We start from the raw sequence: 17,597 nt of genomic DNA, 5'->3' as shown, positions 1-17,597 counted from the left end.
TTTAGAGCAGGATGGCTCGGAAGTGAAGAAGAGGCAGATTTTCATTGAGAGGAAAGAGTTTCGTGGTGTGGCCTTTGGTTCTGGGAAAAAGCCTGTTTCCCAAGTGTGAAGTCAGCTGGACCTTAAAGAAAGCTATTTATTCTTCCCAGGTTGCACCATTTCTTAATGACCCTCCAGGCCTCCACAATGGCAGTACCAGCCCCTCTCATTCCACTGGGCTGCTAAAGGTAACTGATTAGCTGCCTCCCAGGAACGTTTGGGGGCGTTACCCTTGCTGAGTGTGTGGAGGTTTTCCTTAGCTCTGACCTAAAACTGTCTGCATTAATTTACTCTTAATTATTTTTACAGATTCTATTCCTGGGCCACTGCTTAATAAAACTCTAGGGGTTTTCTTCTCTTTCTTTCTTTTCTTTTTTTTTTCTTCAATATAATAAAGTCAGCTGTATCCTACCAAGATGGAATCATCTGCTATGTTGAGGTTCTGAAGGGTGCCCCCTGCATCCCAATGTGTCTGTGTGAGATTCTTAAGGGTGCCCCTGTACCCCTATGTGTCTGTGTGTGTCCCCCATTCTCTTTCAGAAAAAGAATGTGTGTATAAAACAGTCAGCTATGGTTAGAAACCAGGTTAAAGGTGATTCTACAATTTTCCATCAGGAAGAAAGGAAGGAAAGAAGGAAGGAAGGAAGGAAGGAAGAAAGGGAGGAAGGAAGGAAGGAAGGAAGGAAAGAGGGAGGGAGGAAGGAAGGAAGAGAGGGAGGAAAGAAGGAAGGAAGGAAGGAAGGAAGGAAGGAAGGAAGGAAGGAAGAAAGGGAGGAAGGAAGGAAGGAAGGAAGGAAGGAAGGAAGGAAGGAAAGAAGTCATTCTGTTCATAAAGGGATAGAAGGTTCTAGCCTGTACCAGAAACTCCTATTCTGCCTTAATATGGCTAAGACGAGTAGGGCCTCCTGGATTTTTGGCTAAAGATGACTGTTCTGTCTTTGGAAAAGCAACTCCCTATGACTCAGAGGGGGAAAAATACTTCCTAGGTAGCCATGGAGCCAGGAAGTGATCCATCCAAGAATAAAAATACCTTGGGGGGGAATATTTCAGAATAAATTGTTTGTAGGAACCAGACTGAAAGGGACAGCACAGAGCTTTGTGTGATCCTGAGGTGGGACTACATATCCACAGAGGTATTCTCTTAGCAAGGTGGCCCTGGTTCAGCTTCTTCCAGCATGCTCCTGTGTTGAGCTAAGTAATGGAACAGATTACCTACCCAGAGTGGGGAGACTCACGTGCATTTAATTTCTGGAGCTTCTCTGGGTTTCCATGGACCCCAAGATAAGCAAGCATTCATATGATGAAGTAGGCTGAATCTCCACTGCTAAGAAGGACATCACCAAGATAGATAGGCCAGACCTAGGGAATTCCAATGTTAGAGTCGGCAGTCTGTCAGGAGGCCTAGCTAATGAGGAATGTGGCTGGCTCTTCTGATAGGAACCACAGAGCTTAACAGAGGAAATTAAAACAACTCAGCAAAGTGTGTGTCCCTCCCCTCCCTCAAAAATGAGAGCTCCCAGACACGGACTGCCTGGATCTGTGTTATTCCACCCCATGTCTCATTTTGCAAGGTCTGCTGTTGCTAAAAATGACACCACTCTCCTCAGCTACAGGCAAAGCATGATGAGGTGGATAAACGTAACTGGAGCACCAGGCTGTGGGATGTACTTGACCCAGGCAGCGTGGAGCGTTTGAGCCCTGATTAGTAAATCAAGAGAGACAGAAGCACAGTTGTGCTGGAGATGCCTTTTAAGCATGGAAGAGCTGTCACCCACATCATAACCATGGTAGCAAATGAGTGATACCTTTGATCATGTAGCAGATGGGGTAAATACAGGAGGTGGGGGGAGTTTCACATGTGAATTCAGGTACTGTTTCTCTCCTGCATTTCCACATGAAGTTCTAGGAAAGCAAAAAGAAACAAGATAGGCAGTTACCCAGGAGTGGGAGAAAATAGGGCTGTGCAAAGGGACAGAAAACAGCAAAGGAGAGGCATTGGGTGGCTGAACACTGCTAGGATCCAGGGCTTAAGGGTAGAGGAACGGTTGGATAGGCACAGAGTTTGTATGCATGGAGGGACAGCATTCCCAGGTGTAGGACATATGCATATTTATAGGGACTGGACAGGAAGGAGATATGGGGTTGGAGAAAAGAGTTGGGGCTCAGCCTGGGTGCTGTGTTAGGTCCATCTTCATACTATAACCAACATCTAACAGAAAGAAGAGGAAGGATTTATTTGGGCTCCTGGTTTTAGCAGTCCGTTAGCTAGAGCTTGCAGGGTATGCACAGCCCTTCTCGTCACAGCAGGCTGGAAGTGGAGAGAGAGAATGAAGGAAGGAGGCAAGATAAGATATGGCTCCCAGGAACCCCAGTGACCTACTTCCTCTAAGCTCTGCCTCCTACCTTTCACCACCTCTCCATAAGGTCACTGTGTCATGAATCCATCAATGAACAAATCCACGTATTAAGTCAGAGCCTTCATTTTCTAATTTCACTTCTGTTAGGATGATAAAAAGAAAAAAAAACCCTGAAGGTAGAAGGACTTCATTTTGGCTCACAAATCCAGGTCACTGCCCATCATTGTGGGAAGGTCAAGAACCTAGTCACATCATATCCACAATCAAGAACACAAAGAAATAAATGCATGAAACCTACTACTCGGCTCATGCTCTTCCATTTTATACAGTTCAGGACCCCACCATAGGGAATGATGCTGCCCATAGTGGACTGAGTCTACCCAAGTCAATTAAGACATTCAAGGCAATCCCCAACAGGCATATCTGGATAATCCTTCATTGAGATCTCTTCCAGGGTGTTTCTAGGTTATGTTGAGTTGATACTTAAAAGTAATCCTCATACTACTAAAATCCTCCTGCTACTGTGCCTTCCCCTCCTCTGAGCATGACTGTGAGAGGGCTTTAGGTAGGTTACTCAGGTAGAAATATCCTTCCTAAATGCCAGCAATCATTTCTCTCTGGCAGAGGGTGCAATTGATCATCTGTCTCCGGATTCTCCCACCATGCCTTCCCTCATGATGGCATATACCAACAAAGTGTGATTGAAATAAACCCTTTATCCTTAGGTTGCCTTTTGTTAGGTGTTTCGGCACAGTAATGAAGTAACTGACACACCCGGGAAAGGCTAACAGATAGAGGGAAAACCGGAGTAGCCCAGGAACTGGGGTTTAAAGGGTCCCGGGTGGGGAGCAAGAAGAGGAAACTGGTAAGGAAGAAGACTCTGATGGATAGAGCTGGGAGTATCAGAATACAGCATTTCTGGCATTGCAGAGCAGGCCAGCAAAGGCCAGGGGAGTTTGGAGAAAATTGTACTCCAGCACCAGTATTCCTAATAAGGTAGTTCTGAGTATTCCTCAGGGTGAGTCAGAGACTCTGAGGCTCTGACAGGAAGGAAGGATCAAAGTGATGATGTTTCATGAGGTGAGACACTTCGATCAATGCAAACCTGTCTCCCAAAGAAAAGAGCAACATGTTAGGCATGGCTCCCCAGAGGAAGGTGGGCAAAGAGGAGTGTGTGTGTGTGTGTGTGTGTGTGTGTGTTAGAGAGAAGGGGAGGGGTATGTGTATATGACACACAGAGTGGAATTGTGGTGTGTGTATTCATATGTGTGTGTGGTGTATGGTATGCATATGTGTGTGTGTGTGTGTGTATGTATGTGTGGTGTCTGTGTGTGTGTGTGTGTGTTAGAGAGAGGGGGAGGGGTGTGTATATATGACACACAGAAGGGAATTGTGGTGTGTGTATCCATATGTGTGTGTGTGTGTGATGAAAAAGAGAAAGAACAGAAAAGTAGAGAGAGATGGAGAAAAAGAGGGAGAGAAATTAAGATAGATAGAGGGATACATAGTAAGAAAGAGATGAGAAATGGAAAGACAGATGGAGAAAAATACAGAGGGATGTAGAAAGATGAAAGATGGAGAGAGAGAGAGAGAGAGAGAGAGAGAGAGAGAGAGAGAGAGAGAGAGATGGCAGGAGTAGCAGATAGAGAGATGGAGAAAACAGGCAGGAAGATAGAAATGAGAAATGGAAAGGCAGGTGAAGAGAAGGAGGAAAGGAGAGAACAAGAGATAAGAGTTGGAGAGAAATAAGAGGAGAGGGGGAGGAGGGTAGAGAGACAGAAATGGAAGACAAGGAGGGAGAGATGGAGAGAGCAGTGGACAGGCTTACTCCTTTTTCTTTCTTTTTGGCTTTTTAAGACAGGATCTTACTATGTAGCTCAGAGTGGCTTTAAACTTGCAGCAATCCTTCTGCCTCTTCCACCAAAGTGTTGGAATTGCAGGTGTGGGCCAGCACACACACTTTGACTTAGGTTTTTCTTCTGGTTAAATTACCATCTTACCTATGTTTAGGTTCACATCCTCATGTTGTGAAGCAAGGCCACCATTTGCCTATAGAACTTCTGTCTCGTGTTAAGAAACTCAAATTCCATCAAGCATCTCTATTTTCTCCCATTGCTTCCATAGTTCTCTCTGGAGAACTCATTGGTGGGTCCATCTCCATCCGTGAAGTAACTGTTTGGGCATCTTTGGTGTCAAATAAACCCAGTTCATCTGGTTGTGAAGAGGGGGAGGGGATGACATTGGTTACCCAGAGTTTGATGGTCACATCTCAGGACCACAGACAGGACAGACAGTGGCAATGAGAGCTCACTGCTTCAGAAGCCTGAGTCACAAGGTTCTTCATTGGTATTGTTGTGTGATAATTCCATATACATGCATAGTGTACTTTGAGTAATCTCATTACTGTCTCTTATTTTACTCTCATTCCCACTGATCCCCTTCTTTCCAAAAACAAACAAAAAACCCATCTCTTATTTTTATGTCTTTTTTGTTTATTTTGCTTTATTTTTTGTGACCCAGTCAGTTTTAATTAGTCTTCTCCATGTGCATAAATAATTATACTCATTTAATTAACAAGTATTAATTAATGAGCTATTGTGTATCATTAATTAGTTAGTGGGTTATTAATAGGGCCATAAGAAACCTACCAATGCCTACACCACTGAAGGAAATGTCTCTCCCAGCAACTATTGACTAACTGTAGATCCCCAGGGAGGAGTGGGGTCTTGGGAGCCCCTTCCATTCATGGAACCACAGCTGCTATGAGTTCATGACCAGAATGGCCATTTCCTGTCCAGAAGAGGATGGAATTTCATTGCACTCCTGTACATATTCAGTCCCTTAGATTCTTTCTGTGCCCTTTTTAAAAATTTAGTTTCTTCTCTCCATAGGAACAACCTCATTGAGAATCTATTTTGTCCAGCAAACCTGAAAATAGAAATCTAGTTTTTAATTTCTCTAGATCCTCCTTTAGGTCTTGGGCATTGATTAAAATTGACCCTGACTTAAAATTCTCTGATGATTTGAGGGTGATGCCTCCCACAATTCTCTGGCATTTGAATATTTGATCTCCAGTTGGTAGCTATTTGGGGAGGCTCAGGAGGTATGGCGTTCCTAGAAGCAGTAAGTCACTGGGGGGCAGGCTTTGAGTTTTCAAAAAGGCTCATGCTATTTCCAACCCTCTCTGCTTACTGTTTTTGGTGGTTCCAGATGTGAGTTCTCTCCACTTGCCACTCCAACTACCTTCCACCTGCTACCTCTGATGTGCCATCATGGAATCTAATCCTTTACACCCACAAGCCGAAAATAAACTCTTTTTTTATAAGTTGTCTTGATCATGAAGTTTTACCACAGCAATAAAAGGGTAACAAATGCAGATCCCATCCCTGCCAACCATCTCTGTTTGCATAAAAGACTATTAGTTACTGACTAGTTATCCAAAGGAAAGAGGTTGTTTTGGGGACCATGTCTGAGATTGGGTTGGTAGAAGGGGTACCTAACACACTCCATGATGGATGCTGAGGTGTTTGACTTTTGTATGTATTTTCTGCTCCTGATGCAAGAGTCTTAGCTCTAATGCCAATTCTTTTACCCTCCTAACTTTCTATGCACCAACTAGGCAGGCTCTTTCTAACAAATAGTGCATTATCCTTACATGGACTTTCTGGCTTACTTGTGTAATTTTACAGGCAGAAGGGTCTTGAGTTCAAGGCCAGCCTGAGTTACCTAACAAATTCCAACCTAGTTTAGGCAGCATAGTGAGGCCACATATTCTAGTTTCCTTTCTGCGGCTGTGATAAAACATGCCGAGCAAGGGGTCCATTCGCTTGATACTTCCGAGTTACAGCCCATTGCTTTAGGAAAGTCAAGGCAGGAGCCTGAAATCACATTCACAGTCAAGACCATGTGAATCTTTGCTTGCTTACTTGCTTGTCTCTGTTGGAATCCTCCTCTCTTATATCATTTGAGACTCCCTACCTAGGAAATGGTACTGCCCACAATGTAATGGGTCTTCCTTCATCAACCAACAATAAGGACAACCTCCCACAGACTCACCTTCAAGCCAATATGATCTAGATAATTCCTCACTGAGACCCTTCCCAGGTGACTCTAGTTTGTACTAGATTGACAGTTAAAACTAACCAGCACACCAGGCCTCAGGAAAACAAAAGACTGGGGGCTAGAGGTTTAGCTTTGCAAGATACATAGCTGGCTTTGTAGTTTGGGGGGCTGACAAGACAGGAAACATGTGGTTATGCATGCTTTTTTTTTTTTTTTTTTTTTTTTTTTTTTTTTTTTTTTTATGAAGAGAGGGCAAGCTCTCTCTCTAGCTGCCTGCCCCACAGTACAGTTTAGCTTGGCTTCACCTCTCAGGGAAAGGAGCAACAGCAGTGGTTCTCAACCTAAGGGTCAAGTGACCCTTTCACAGGAGTCACCTAAGACCTGTAAGAAAACACAGATATTTGCACTACAGTTCATAACGGCAGCAAAGTTAAAGTTATGAAGTGGCAATGAAAAAATAATTTTATGATCAAGGGGGTGACCTCAACGTGAGGAACTGTATTCAAGTGTCACAGAATGAGGAAGGCTGAGAACCACTGCTCTAGGAGAGCAGAACTGATAGAGTGAATATATGTTATAAAATGGCACTTGTCGCTTGGCTTATGGGATACAGACTAGGTGGTTCAACAATGGCTGTCTTCATCCTGAAGCGGCTTGGAACATGGTAGCTGCTCAGTATAGGACATGGATGCCTCAGGAGCCTGAATGAGTGCTACAGCCTGAGTGGTTCCTGGAAATCCACTTTAGAAGGCTGAAGAAGCTGACGTTAGTGAAAGATGGCTGAAGCAACAGAACGCCAGCATAAATGCACCCACTATCTAGAAGTGAACGAAGGCAAGCAACAGTATTTTTGCATCTGGGTTCTTTTTAGCTAGGCTGCTGTAGAAGGTGGATCCCATTCTGGGGGAAGAGTCTGCCCAGCAGAATGTCTCTTAGTTGACGCCAAATCTAACCAAGTTGACACCCACGATGGAGCACAAGCACCATCCTGGAGCACAACCGAACTCCGCTGCTCATGGGTAGAGATGGCAGTGAGTACAGAGAGAGCTCTAGCGTTCCTTCTTGCCTACACAAACTAGAGGCTGTTAAAATAACAGACCGGCACCGGAGAAATGGCTCCGTTGGTAGAGTGCTTGCCAAGCACACACAAAGTCTGGGGTTCCACTCCCAGCATCACACAAACTGGGTGTGACGGTACACACCTCTAATCAGATGGAGACAGAAAGATCAAACATTCAAGGTCAACATTGGCCAACCTGGATGACCTGAGACTCTGCATCAAAATTAACATATATGAAAAATAAAATCAGTCAGGACCAAAGAAGTTAGTTGTTCAGGATAGTTGGGCATGAACAACATGTTCTCTCATTTCCCATCTTCAGTATTGAGAGTAAGGGCCTGAGAGGGAGCAGCTGCCAGATTCTCAAGCTAAGGATGTAAAAGCAAATCCTGAGAGACCTGCTCGTATGCCATCATTCCTCAGATCACCACCCAGTCAATGAGATGACCTCCACACCAATAGCTCATGAGCCTACTGATGGCCATTCTTCTCTCTTCTGCATCCCTAGACAGTGGATTGACAGGGCCATAACGAAAACAAGGCTGTGTGATCCATGAATCCCTGAGCAATCTCTTCAGGAGCCTGGGATGTATATCGTAACAAAACTTTATTTTCTTTTGAAAATTGCCGGTGTGATTCATACAGCCTGACACAACCCAAGCTGTTCAGCATAAAGAAACAGATGCATCTCTCCCTCCCTCCCCAGCATGTCCCTCCCACTCTCTCCCTTCATCTCATTTCCTTTGTTAGGTCTTCCTTCTATCCACTGTGCAATCTTATAGAGACAAGATGAGTTAGATCTTTGTACCTCTTTGTGCATGCATAAGAGTGTGTGTGTGTGTGTGTGTGTGTGTGTGTGTGTATGGTGTCTACACATGTGCAAATAGATGTTCAGCTATCATTTCTTAGGTTATGTCTATTTTTTTATTTTCTTTCCATATTTAATTTTTACATTTTTATTATGGGAGTAGGTGTTTTGTCTCCATGTATGTGTGTGTACCACATGTGTACCTGGCACTCATGGAGGCCCAAGAGGGTGCAAGATTCCCTGGAACTGGAGTTACAGACAGTTCTGAACTACCATGGTGTGCAGGGCATCAAACCTGGCTTTTCTTTAAGAGCAGCCAGTGCTGTCATCTACTGGGCCAGCTCTCCAGTCTCTTTATTTTTACTTTTGTGTGTAGGGTGTGCTTGGATGTGTGTGCATTATTCAGGTGTGCGTGTGGGTTCATGTGTGTGTAGGCGCACAGGTGTGTGCATGAATGTAGAGGTCTGAGATTGATGTCAGGAATCATCTTCCATCACTCTTCCACCTTATTTACCCAGGCAGGGCATCTCAATCAAACCCATAGCTTGTTGATACGGCTAGTCTCTTCAGTCAGCTTGTTCTGGGGACTCTGTCTTTGCCCTCTAAGCCTGGAATTACAAGTGAACTTCCACCCCCAGTGTGCATGTTTATAGATTCTATAAATCCAAACTCCACCCCTTATGTTTGTACTGCAAGATCTTCCCAGTTCTTACCTTGTTTTTGTTTTTGTTTTAACATGGTTTCTTACAAACTAGAACTCTCCAACTAGGTAGTTTGAATAGATAAAGAACCCCAGGGATCTGCCTGTCTCTGCCTCCCCAGCACTGGGATTGCAAACATGTACTACCACACAATTTTTTTTTTATATGGGTTCTGGAGATTGAAGTTGGGTCCTCATGCTTGCTTAGATTATCAACTGAGCCATCTTCCCAGCTGTGAGTTGGTTTTCCTAACTTCTCAGGACATTAGACTGTGGGACATTTCAGATCTCAACCCTAAGATCATCAAAGCAGGGAAGTGATACAGGTGGGTCCAGGCGAATGCATGCCCAATAGTGGTTTTTCCCTTTGGAATGATCAACTTGGGTGAAGTAGGCTGTATTCTTTTAATGCTTCGTTGCTTAGGTTTGTTTCACAATGCTTAGTGAAGAAAACACTAAGGGAAGGCTGGACACATACATTGCATAATGGTAGAGTGCTTCCTGCCATGCCCCAGGCCCTTGCTGTGCACCCAACAACATATAATCTGGACATGTTGGTGTGCATCTGTAATAGTATCCCGAGGAGTGAAGACAGGAGGAGCATCACAAGGGCAGAGTTATCCTCAGGTACACAGTGAGTTCAAGGTCAGCCTAGGGTAGCAGAAGCCTTGAATAAAGAATGAAAGAGAAAGATGGAGAGCCAAGAGAGAGTGATGAATCATTGTCTTGGCAAGACCTAGTGAGAAATTGGCTAAAATCCTGAGTTCAGCCATATTGTGTATGCTTTTTAAAATTTTATTTCTTTAAAGATTTATTTTATGTGTATGTGTTTGTGTGCCTGAGTATATGTATGTGCAGGTACCTGTAGAAACTAAGAGAAGGCATCAGATCCCCATTGAACTGGAGTTGCAAGTACTTAAGAGCTGCTCCATGTGGTGCTGAGAACCAACCAGGGGTCCTCAGTAAGAGCAGCGCCCTTAATCTCTGAGCCATCTCTCCAGCCCCTCCTTTGCCATCTCCTTTTTCTGATAGCTTTCCTGTTCTCCCTTCCCCAGGTGTAAGGAGCTCAAATACTCCAAGGAGTTGCCCCAGATATCCATCATCTTCATCTTCGTGAATGAGGCCCTGTCTGTGATACTGCGGTCAGTCCACAGCGCTGTCAATCACACACCCACACACCTGCTGAAGGAGATCATACTGGTGGATGACAACAGTGATGAAGGTATGGGAGAGGACAGTGTGCTTTCAGGACTCAAGAAATGCTGTTTCTGTTCCCATGGGGACCATGCTGGCTCTCTGGAACATATTGGAGGAAGGGAGAGTCTTAGCAGACATTGGTTCATTACTATTCCAGTCCTCCAGGGATCTGTGCTGTATCAGTTTTAACTGTCTGCTTGATACAACCTAGAATCACCTAGGAAGAGAGTCTATTATCTAAATCAGGTTGACCCATGGGCACATCTATGAAGGATTGTCTTGATTGTTAGCTGATTTGGAGAGTCCATCCCATTATGGGTGGCATCATTCACTAAGAAGGGGATCCTGAACTGTCTAAGCTGGAGAAAGTCAAATGACAGCAAGCAAGACCCATCTGTTTCCACTCTCGACTGTGGGTCTGATGTGAGTGGTTGATTGCATCTTCACTGCCCCATGTTGATGGACTCTGACCTTGAACTGTGAGCGAAATAAACTCTTCCCTCTTCTAAGTTGCTTTTGGCCGAGGTGTTTCATCTCAGCAACAAAAGATGAAACTGCAACAGGCTCTTATAAAATTACTTGATAGACTGCAGTAGGTAAAATGCCTTCCCAGCAAGCATGAAGATCTGAATTTGATTTTTCAGAGCCCCTCTCCCCCCTCCACACACACACCCTTTTTTGAAACAGAATCTCTGTGTAGCTCTGGCTGTCCTGGAACTCAATCTGTAGACCAGGCTGGCCTCGAATTCTGAGATCCTCCTGCTTCTGCCTCCCTAGTGTTGTGATTAAAGGCATGTACCACTATGCCTGGCTAGAACCCATGTTTTTAAAAAGTCAGGTGTGACATGTTGACATGTGCTTATAATCTAGACATTGGAGAAGCAGAAACAGGCAAATCCCCAGGGCTCATTGACCACCCAGCCTTACCTAATTGGTGCACTCCAGGCCAGTGAGAGACCCTTTCTCAAAAATCAAAGTGGATAGCTCCTGAGGAATGATACCCAAGGTTGTCCTATGGCCTCCACATGCATCCACATACATGTGCATATGTATGTACACTTGCACACACACAAACAGGTGCACATATGCATACAAAATTCAATAAATGTGTAAATAAAGTTAGTGGAGTCAATCATGATGGCCACACCTCGAATTCTAGCACTTGGGAGACCATTGTAAAACTAGAATGTCAGACAAAAATACATTTGTGTGTGGAGGTAGACAGAATTGTGCTCTTGTATCTGCTCATGATGTACACAATTCACCATGCTCATCAGAGGGAGAAAGCCCCCTGAGCTCAGGTCAGGCAGGACAACTGCAGAGCGAGCCTGTTGAAGGTCCAGGAGGCTAATCTTCCAAGTATCCATAGGATTACGAATAGCCTAAGCCTCTTGCTCTGAGAAGAAGAATTATCCCACAAGGTGCTCTCAGGTTGGGAAGAAGGTGAGCTCAGATGAGTCCTTTGTGTAGCCTGATCTCCAAGAGATCAGGTTTGGATCAGCTTAGAATTGATCAAGTTTCCCTTGACTCTCCAGAGTGCTGACTAATTCCCAAAGACTTGGTGAACAATGTTCCTGGGCCCAGTAATCCCATTCTCTATCTTCCTTTCTCTCTCTCTCTCTCTCTCTCTCTCTCTCTCTCTCTCTCTCTCTCTCTCTCCTTCCTTCATTCCTTCTTCCATCCCTTCCTTCCTTCCTTCCTTTCTTGACAAGGTCTTATAGAGCCCCAAGCTGGCCTCAAACTTGCTGTGTTGTTGAGGATGACCATGAACTCCTGATTCACCTGATTCTATCAAGTCTCAGGATAACAGGCACATTCCAGTATAACCAGTTTATGTGTGGTGGGGCTAGAACCCAGGGCTTCATGCATGCTAGGAAGGTGTTTACCAACTGAGCCATATCTACACTCTCCTGCTCTTCTCCTTTATTCTGTACTACTTTGTTAGCTATAGCTCCTTCTAAACCTGACATTGATCTTAGAAGGAAGAGATCCCGTCAGTTTCTGGGAATCTCAGAATGTTCTAGCAAACTCCCAAGTGTCATTCTCCTCTATGGCCCCCTTGTATGCTCACTGCAGACCCCATGTTTCAGTAGAGCATCCTCCTCAGACAAGAGACCCCTGTTTTCACCTCTTCCATTTTCTGACTGATGTCCCAATTGTCCTCCAGTATCCCAACCTATTACTTCCCTAAAGAAACTTTTGCTTGGCTTCCTGCTGTATGTGACACAGGCCCCTCATGGCCCACCACAGCAGGCATTGACATATGAAACCATTGTACTGCTGGACTGTGGTAGGGGTTGGGGTTTACAGGGTATGCACGGTAGACATCCCTCAGTGAGTCAAACTCAAAATAATGGTTACGTTTTTATTTTATTTTATGAAATATTTATTTATTATATTGTGAGTACACTGTCACTGCCTTTGGACACACCAGAAGAGGGCATCAGATCCTATTATAGATGGTTGTGAGCCACCCTGTGATTGCTGGGAATTGAGTTCAGAACCTCTGGAAGAGCAGTGAGTGCTCTTAACTGCTGAGCCATCTCTCTAGCCCCCATGGTTACTTTTTAATGTTAACTTGACATAATCTTGAGCCACCTGAGAAGAGAATCTCATTGAGGGATTGTCTAGATGATGTTGGACTGTGGATAGGTCTAGGGGTGTTTTAATTAGGGTTTCTATGACTGCAATGAAATGCCATGACCAAAGAGCAATTAGATGGGCACCCCCCCCTTCTCCTTGGAGGTTGTTGGCTTAGCCAACAAGGACAAAGGGAGGAGGATTCAGAAGGCTGTGAGTATGACAGAAGGATATCTGGAGACTGCTGCCATGAGACAAGTCTACTTTATTGTTCTATGGATAGGTATATAATGTTTTTTTAGGGGTAAGGGTGGAAAGGGCTAATTGGTCATAACATCTAGTGGGCAGGAAGGGCTGATTGGTTATAGTACAGTACATAATTATCATGCAATCAGGAAGCCAGAGAGGGATCTATGCAGCTTTGCAGAGAGCTCTGTACAAGGTCACATTTCAGACAAGGCAGCCACGTGTTCAGGGGCACTCTCCAGACAAAGCCAGGCAAAGACAGAGAAGCCCTCCTGAGAAAGGGAGTCCTCCATTACACGCTGAGCTCAGAAAGCCATCAGTCATGGAGGACTGCAACCTTAATAGTAGGGCTCTTCAACAGTGGGAGAGGAGATGGTTTGTCAAGACAGAAACTCAAGCAGGGAATTGAACTCATTCCCTGGAGGCAGCAGCTAATGCAGAACCCATAGAAGGATGCTACTTACTGACTTACTTCCCTTGTTTTGCTCAGCCTGCTTTCTTATAGAACTCAGGACCACCAGCCTAGGGATGGTACTACCCACAATGGATTGGACCCTCCCTCATCAATCACTAATTAAGAAAATACCTTGCAATTGGAGAAATAGGTCCAATATTGTACAATCGATATGTACTTTCAGCTTGTTTGTGACAGTGTCTTGCTGTGTACAACATAAGGGTCTTGAAATCTTGCTTCTCCTATCTCAGCCTCTCTATTAGTAGTATTGTTTATTTCATGTTTTTACATTATACTATGGTTTCAGGACAGCTTATATATTTCAAAAGTATTTATATACCCAAGGGAGACATAGACAATTAACTTGGGAGGTGGCTTGTAGGAAAGAGAACAACAAAGAGTGAGACTGAATGCTTTGCTTGACATTTGTAGCTCTTGTATCAAGTTTGAAGAAGAGGACTTAACAAGTTACTCTTTCTCTGAGATAAATGCTTTTCCAAATTATCACAGCCAATGAACCAGATTCTTACCCACACTTAATATCTGTGCCACCCTCCAAACAGAACCACTGTTCACTGAAACAGTTGGTGAATGACTTTATGGATAGACTATCTTAATACACACCATTTCTTAAATGAATGTAACCTGTTCTCTGTGGTCTGAGAATAAAGTCACTCACTCAAGTCAAATAGTTTTGGCCATAGCAGGAAGTCTGTATCCAAAAATCGTGCCTACAATTCATTCCTTGGTGCAGCAGAACTGTCAACTCTCAGCTACAATGGAGGTAAAATCCTTCGGTGATTTGAGGGTCATTGAAGTACAGCCTTATTATAATGAAATCCAATGTCTAAAAATTGTTCTTATTTTGGGTTTGTACCACAGTAAGAGCCAAGACTTTAAACTAAATACAAAACAAACAAACAAAAAGACTTTATATATTTTATGTTCATTTAAGAAAATACTAGTAGTGATGTAGTATTTTGAAATATACAGTTAATATGTTTGGAGTTATTTGAAATTTATACTGAGAAAAGCGTATGTATTTTCAGTATTGCTGTAGACAAGCACCTACATAACACTGTTAAATTGATTGTTGTTTTATATCAAACAACTTTTATAGTACTCATTTTTATTATAATATTTTATAAATTTTAAGGAATATGACAAAAAAGATATTGTAGGTATTGAAGAGGGGGTCTCTGGGAGGAGTTAGGGTACAAAAGGGAAACAAGAATGTGATTTAATTCTATTTACTTAAAATACGTTAATATTAAATGTTAAAAAATTCAGACAAATTGAAATCATGTAACTTTTCTCATTATAATGCAATAAAAGTTAATAAATAAATAAATAAATATTTTTAAAAATCTAATAAAAAAAGGAAAAGAAAATATGTTATGATTGGATCTTATGGAGGCATTTTCTCAAGGTTCTATCCATTTGGATAACTCTAGTTTGTGTGTCAAGTTGACCTAAGATTAGCCAACTCAGGAAATGTATATCTTGATTGGTTTAATCAATGTGGGAAGACCCTTGCATTGTAAGTACCAGCATTCTGGGTCTGGACTGTGTGACAGAGGATCATGTGAGCTGAGTACTAGCATACTCACATTCTGCCTGCTCCTTCACTTTACATCTGGATCACAGCCCCTTCCCATCCTCCTAGTCCTCACCTCACATAGCCCCCACCACCCACCACCACCTCTGGGTACCAATCAACCCTGGCATATCAAGTCACTTCAGGGCTAGGCACATCCTCTCTCAATAAACTAGGGAGGGCAACCCAGCTAGAAAAAGGATCCCACTCTGTACCTTTTAACATCAAGTGTTTTAACACCAGAACCTTCTGTAGCCCCATGACTAAGAAAATTCTGTTCTAAGAGATTCAGCATGGGAAATGTGAAACTTGATGTCTCACAGTCTCCCAGGCAGTTCTGATAGTAAAAATGTGGGGGGTCACATTTTAGAATCCTCAGATGAAATAACCAAGCCTTGATCCTATTTCTGAAGGTGCCACTTCAGTTGGAACTTCTAGCCTGATAAAGATTAGTAGAAGGGCTAGTGTAATGGCTCAGTGGTTAAGATCATTTGCTGCTCTTCCAGAAGACTTGAGCTACCGGGAATCTGATGCCCTCTTCTGGCCTTTGTGTGCACCTACACTCATATGCAGATTCACAAAATAACAAAATAAATCTTTGTACTGACAAATGGTAATTAGTGGAGAAGAAAGCAAGGAGGGAAGTTTTTGATTCAGCCTGACCTCAGTGACCCAGGGGACCAGATTTAGCTATATAAATACCACTTCTTTCCTATCATTTCTGGCCTCTAGTCTCCACATTTTCTTCAGTCTACACTTTTCCATTTTACAGAATTCAGTGCCCTCTCTGTTGTCTTTGCTTTACTGAGACACTCTTCATATCTATGCTTATATAAATACCTTATATTTAATGACCCCACATACTATAATGTCAGCCCTAAATCCCATCTGAGCATCAACTGTGTGTATATTTAAGTAGACTGAGTTGCACATATCTTAAGTCTTTGAGATAATGTTTTTAAATCTCCTACAATGACTGCTTCTTCGTGGCTTCTTAATGGTGTTTGATTTTTGCTTCTTGTCTTTTTTTTTTTTGTACCCATGTGCCTTCTATATTCAACATAGTTTTCACTATGGCAGAATGCTATCTTTATCTTAAAAGCATTTGTTTTTCACCTCACATTTAGTTCTTGAAGAGTCATGGTGTTAATCTCATTTAACTTCTGTCCAAAATTTGATGGAAACATTCTCTTTCTTTTCCAGACTAATAATTATTTTCTGATATTAAAAGTGATGGATATTCTTTGTAGGAAACTTCAAATGTAATTGGAAAAACAAACGCCGCAGACGCGAACCAAAGACATGTTCATTTACACATTCTTCCTTTTGAGAGTAAGCTTGATGTAAGTCAAGCTCTGATAATGCAAATGAGTTAATATTTTGCTTTTGTTCTTGAGATATAAAATACAATCACTTTTGTTTTTACTATTGAAGTGCTATAGACATCATTCTAAGAAGATCTACAGATTTCTTCTAATGAGGTAGAATGGTCCATCTTAAGGTTACGACAAACCCTGATCTCAACTGATCTCAGGCAGTAATGGAATATGGTGGGCACACAGAGCTCTGGTTGTACTACTCACTTACTTTATGACTTATAGGTCTTTTTCCTGCATATACATCTGTACAAATATGTGACCTCAGAGACCAGAAGAAGGTATCAGATCCCCATGGGCTAGAGTTACAGATGGTTGTGAGATACCATGTGGGTCCAGAGAATTAAACTCAGGTCCTCTGGAAGAGCAGCCAGTGTGCATTCCTGCTGAGCCACCTCTTCAGCTCCAATTTAAAATTTTTTAAATTATATTTGATTTGGGGGTGGCGTGGGTGGTGGTACTGAGCACGTGATTGTGTGCATTTTGAAGTCAGAGGGACATGTATGGAAACTGGTCCTCTCCTCCCATCGTGTGGCTCCCCAGAGTGGAACTCAGGTTGTAAGGCTCCACAGTAGATACTTTTATGCAATGAGCCCTCTCTCCAGCCTGGAGTGTTTTATTTTTATGTGAGGACATTTTTCATTCAGGTTGCACATTGATGCTGAGTATTAACCTTCGATGACCTTGTTTATCTTTTTGAGAAATTGACAGACTACGTTATCCCATATCTGTGGTATGTTATGTTCAAGTAGTGTACAGTTCTTGGTACTTGTTACATCATACCAAATCATTCAAGCAAAACGAGTTAATGCCTCCTCCTCGGTGGATCTAGTTTCTGTTCCTCTGGACTCATAGCATTTGGCTGTGTAATCACTTTCTTCCTGGAAATAGTTCTCTTGATACTCCACACCATTCTGAGTCCACGTAAAGCATTCATTAGTCAGGCCTAGGGAAGCAGGCCTGACTCCTTTTATGTGTGTGTATGATAAGCACTTTAAAAAAAAAATCAGTCTCTAGATTTTTAAAATGATTTTGATTTTCAATTATGTGTACACCGGTTTGCATCTCTCTCTCTCTCTCTCTCTCTCTCTGTGTGTGTGTGTGTGTGTGTGTGTGCGTCT

The 17,597-nt window shown here is 42.9% G+C and overlaps 1 protein-coding gene across 1 annotated transcript in view; it reads left to right on the top strand.

The window, feature by feature from the left end:
• Nucleotides 1-17,597, top strand: part of Galnt17 (polypeptide N-acetylgalactosaminyltransferase 17) — a 440,346-nt gene that overhangs the window by 193,683 nt on the left and 229,066 nt on the right. Inside the window, exon 3 of the mRNA XM_031338128.1 lies at nt 10,082-10,248. Within this exon, the coding sequence (XP_031193988.1) occupies nt 10,082-10,248 (167 nt within the window). The remainder of the gene's footprint in view (nt 1-10,081; nt 10,249-17,597) is intronic.

Source organism: Mastomys coucha, unplaced genomic scaffold, assembly GCF_008632895.1.
Source record: "Mastomys coucha isolate ucsf_1 unplaced genomic scaffold, UCSF_Mcou_1 pScaffold22, whole genome shotgun sequence".
Classification (NCBI taxonomy): domain Eukaryota; kingdom Metazoa; phylum Chordata; class Mammalia; order Rodentia; family Muridae; genus Mastomys; species Mastomys coucha.
The sequence above is the reverse complement of the archived record's forward strand: the minus strand, read 5'-3'. Positions and strand labels throughout refer to the sequence as shown.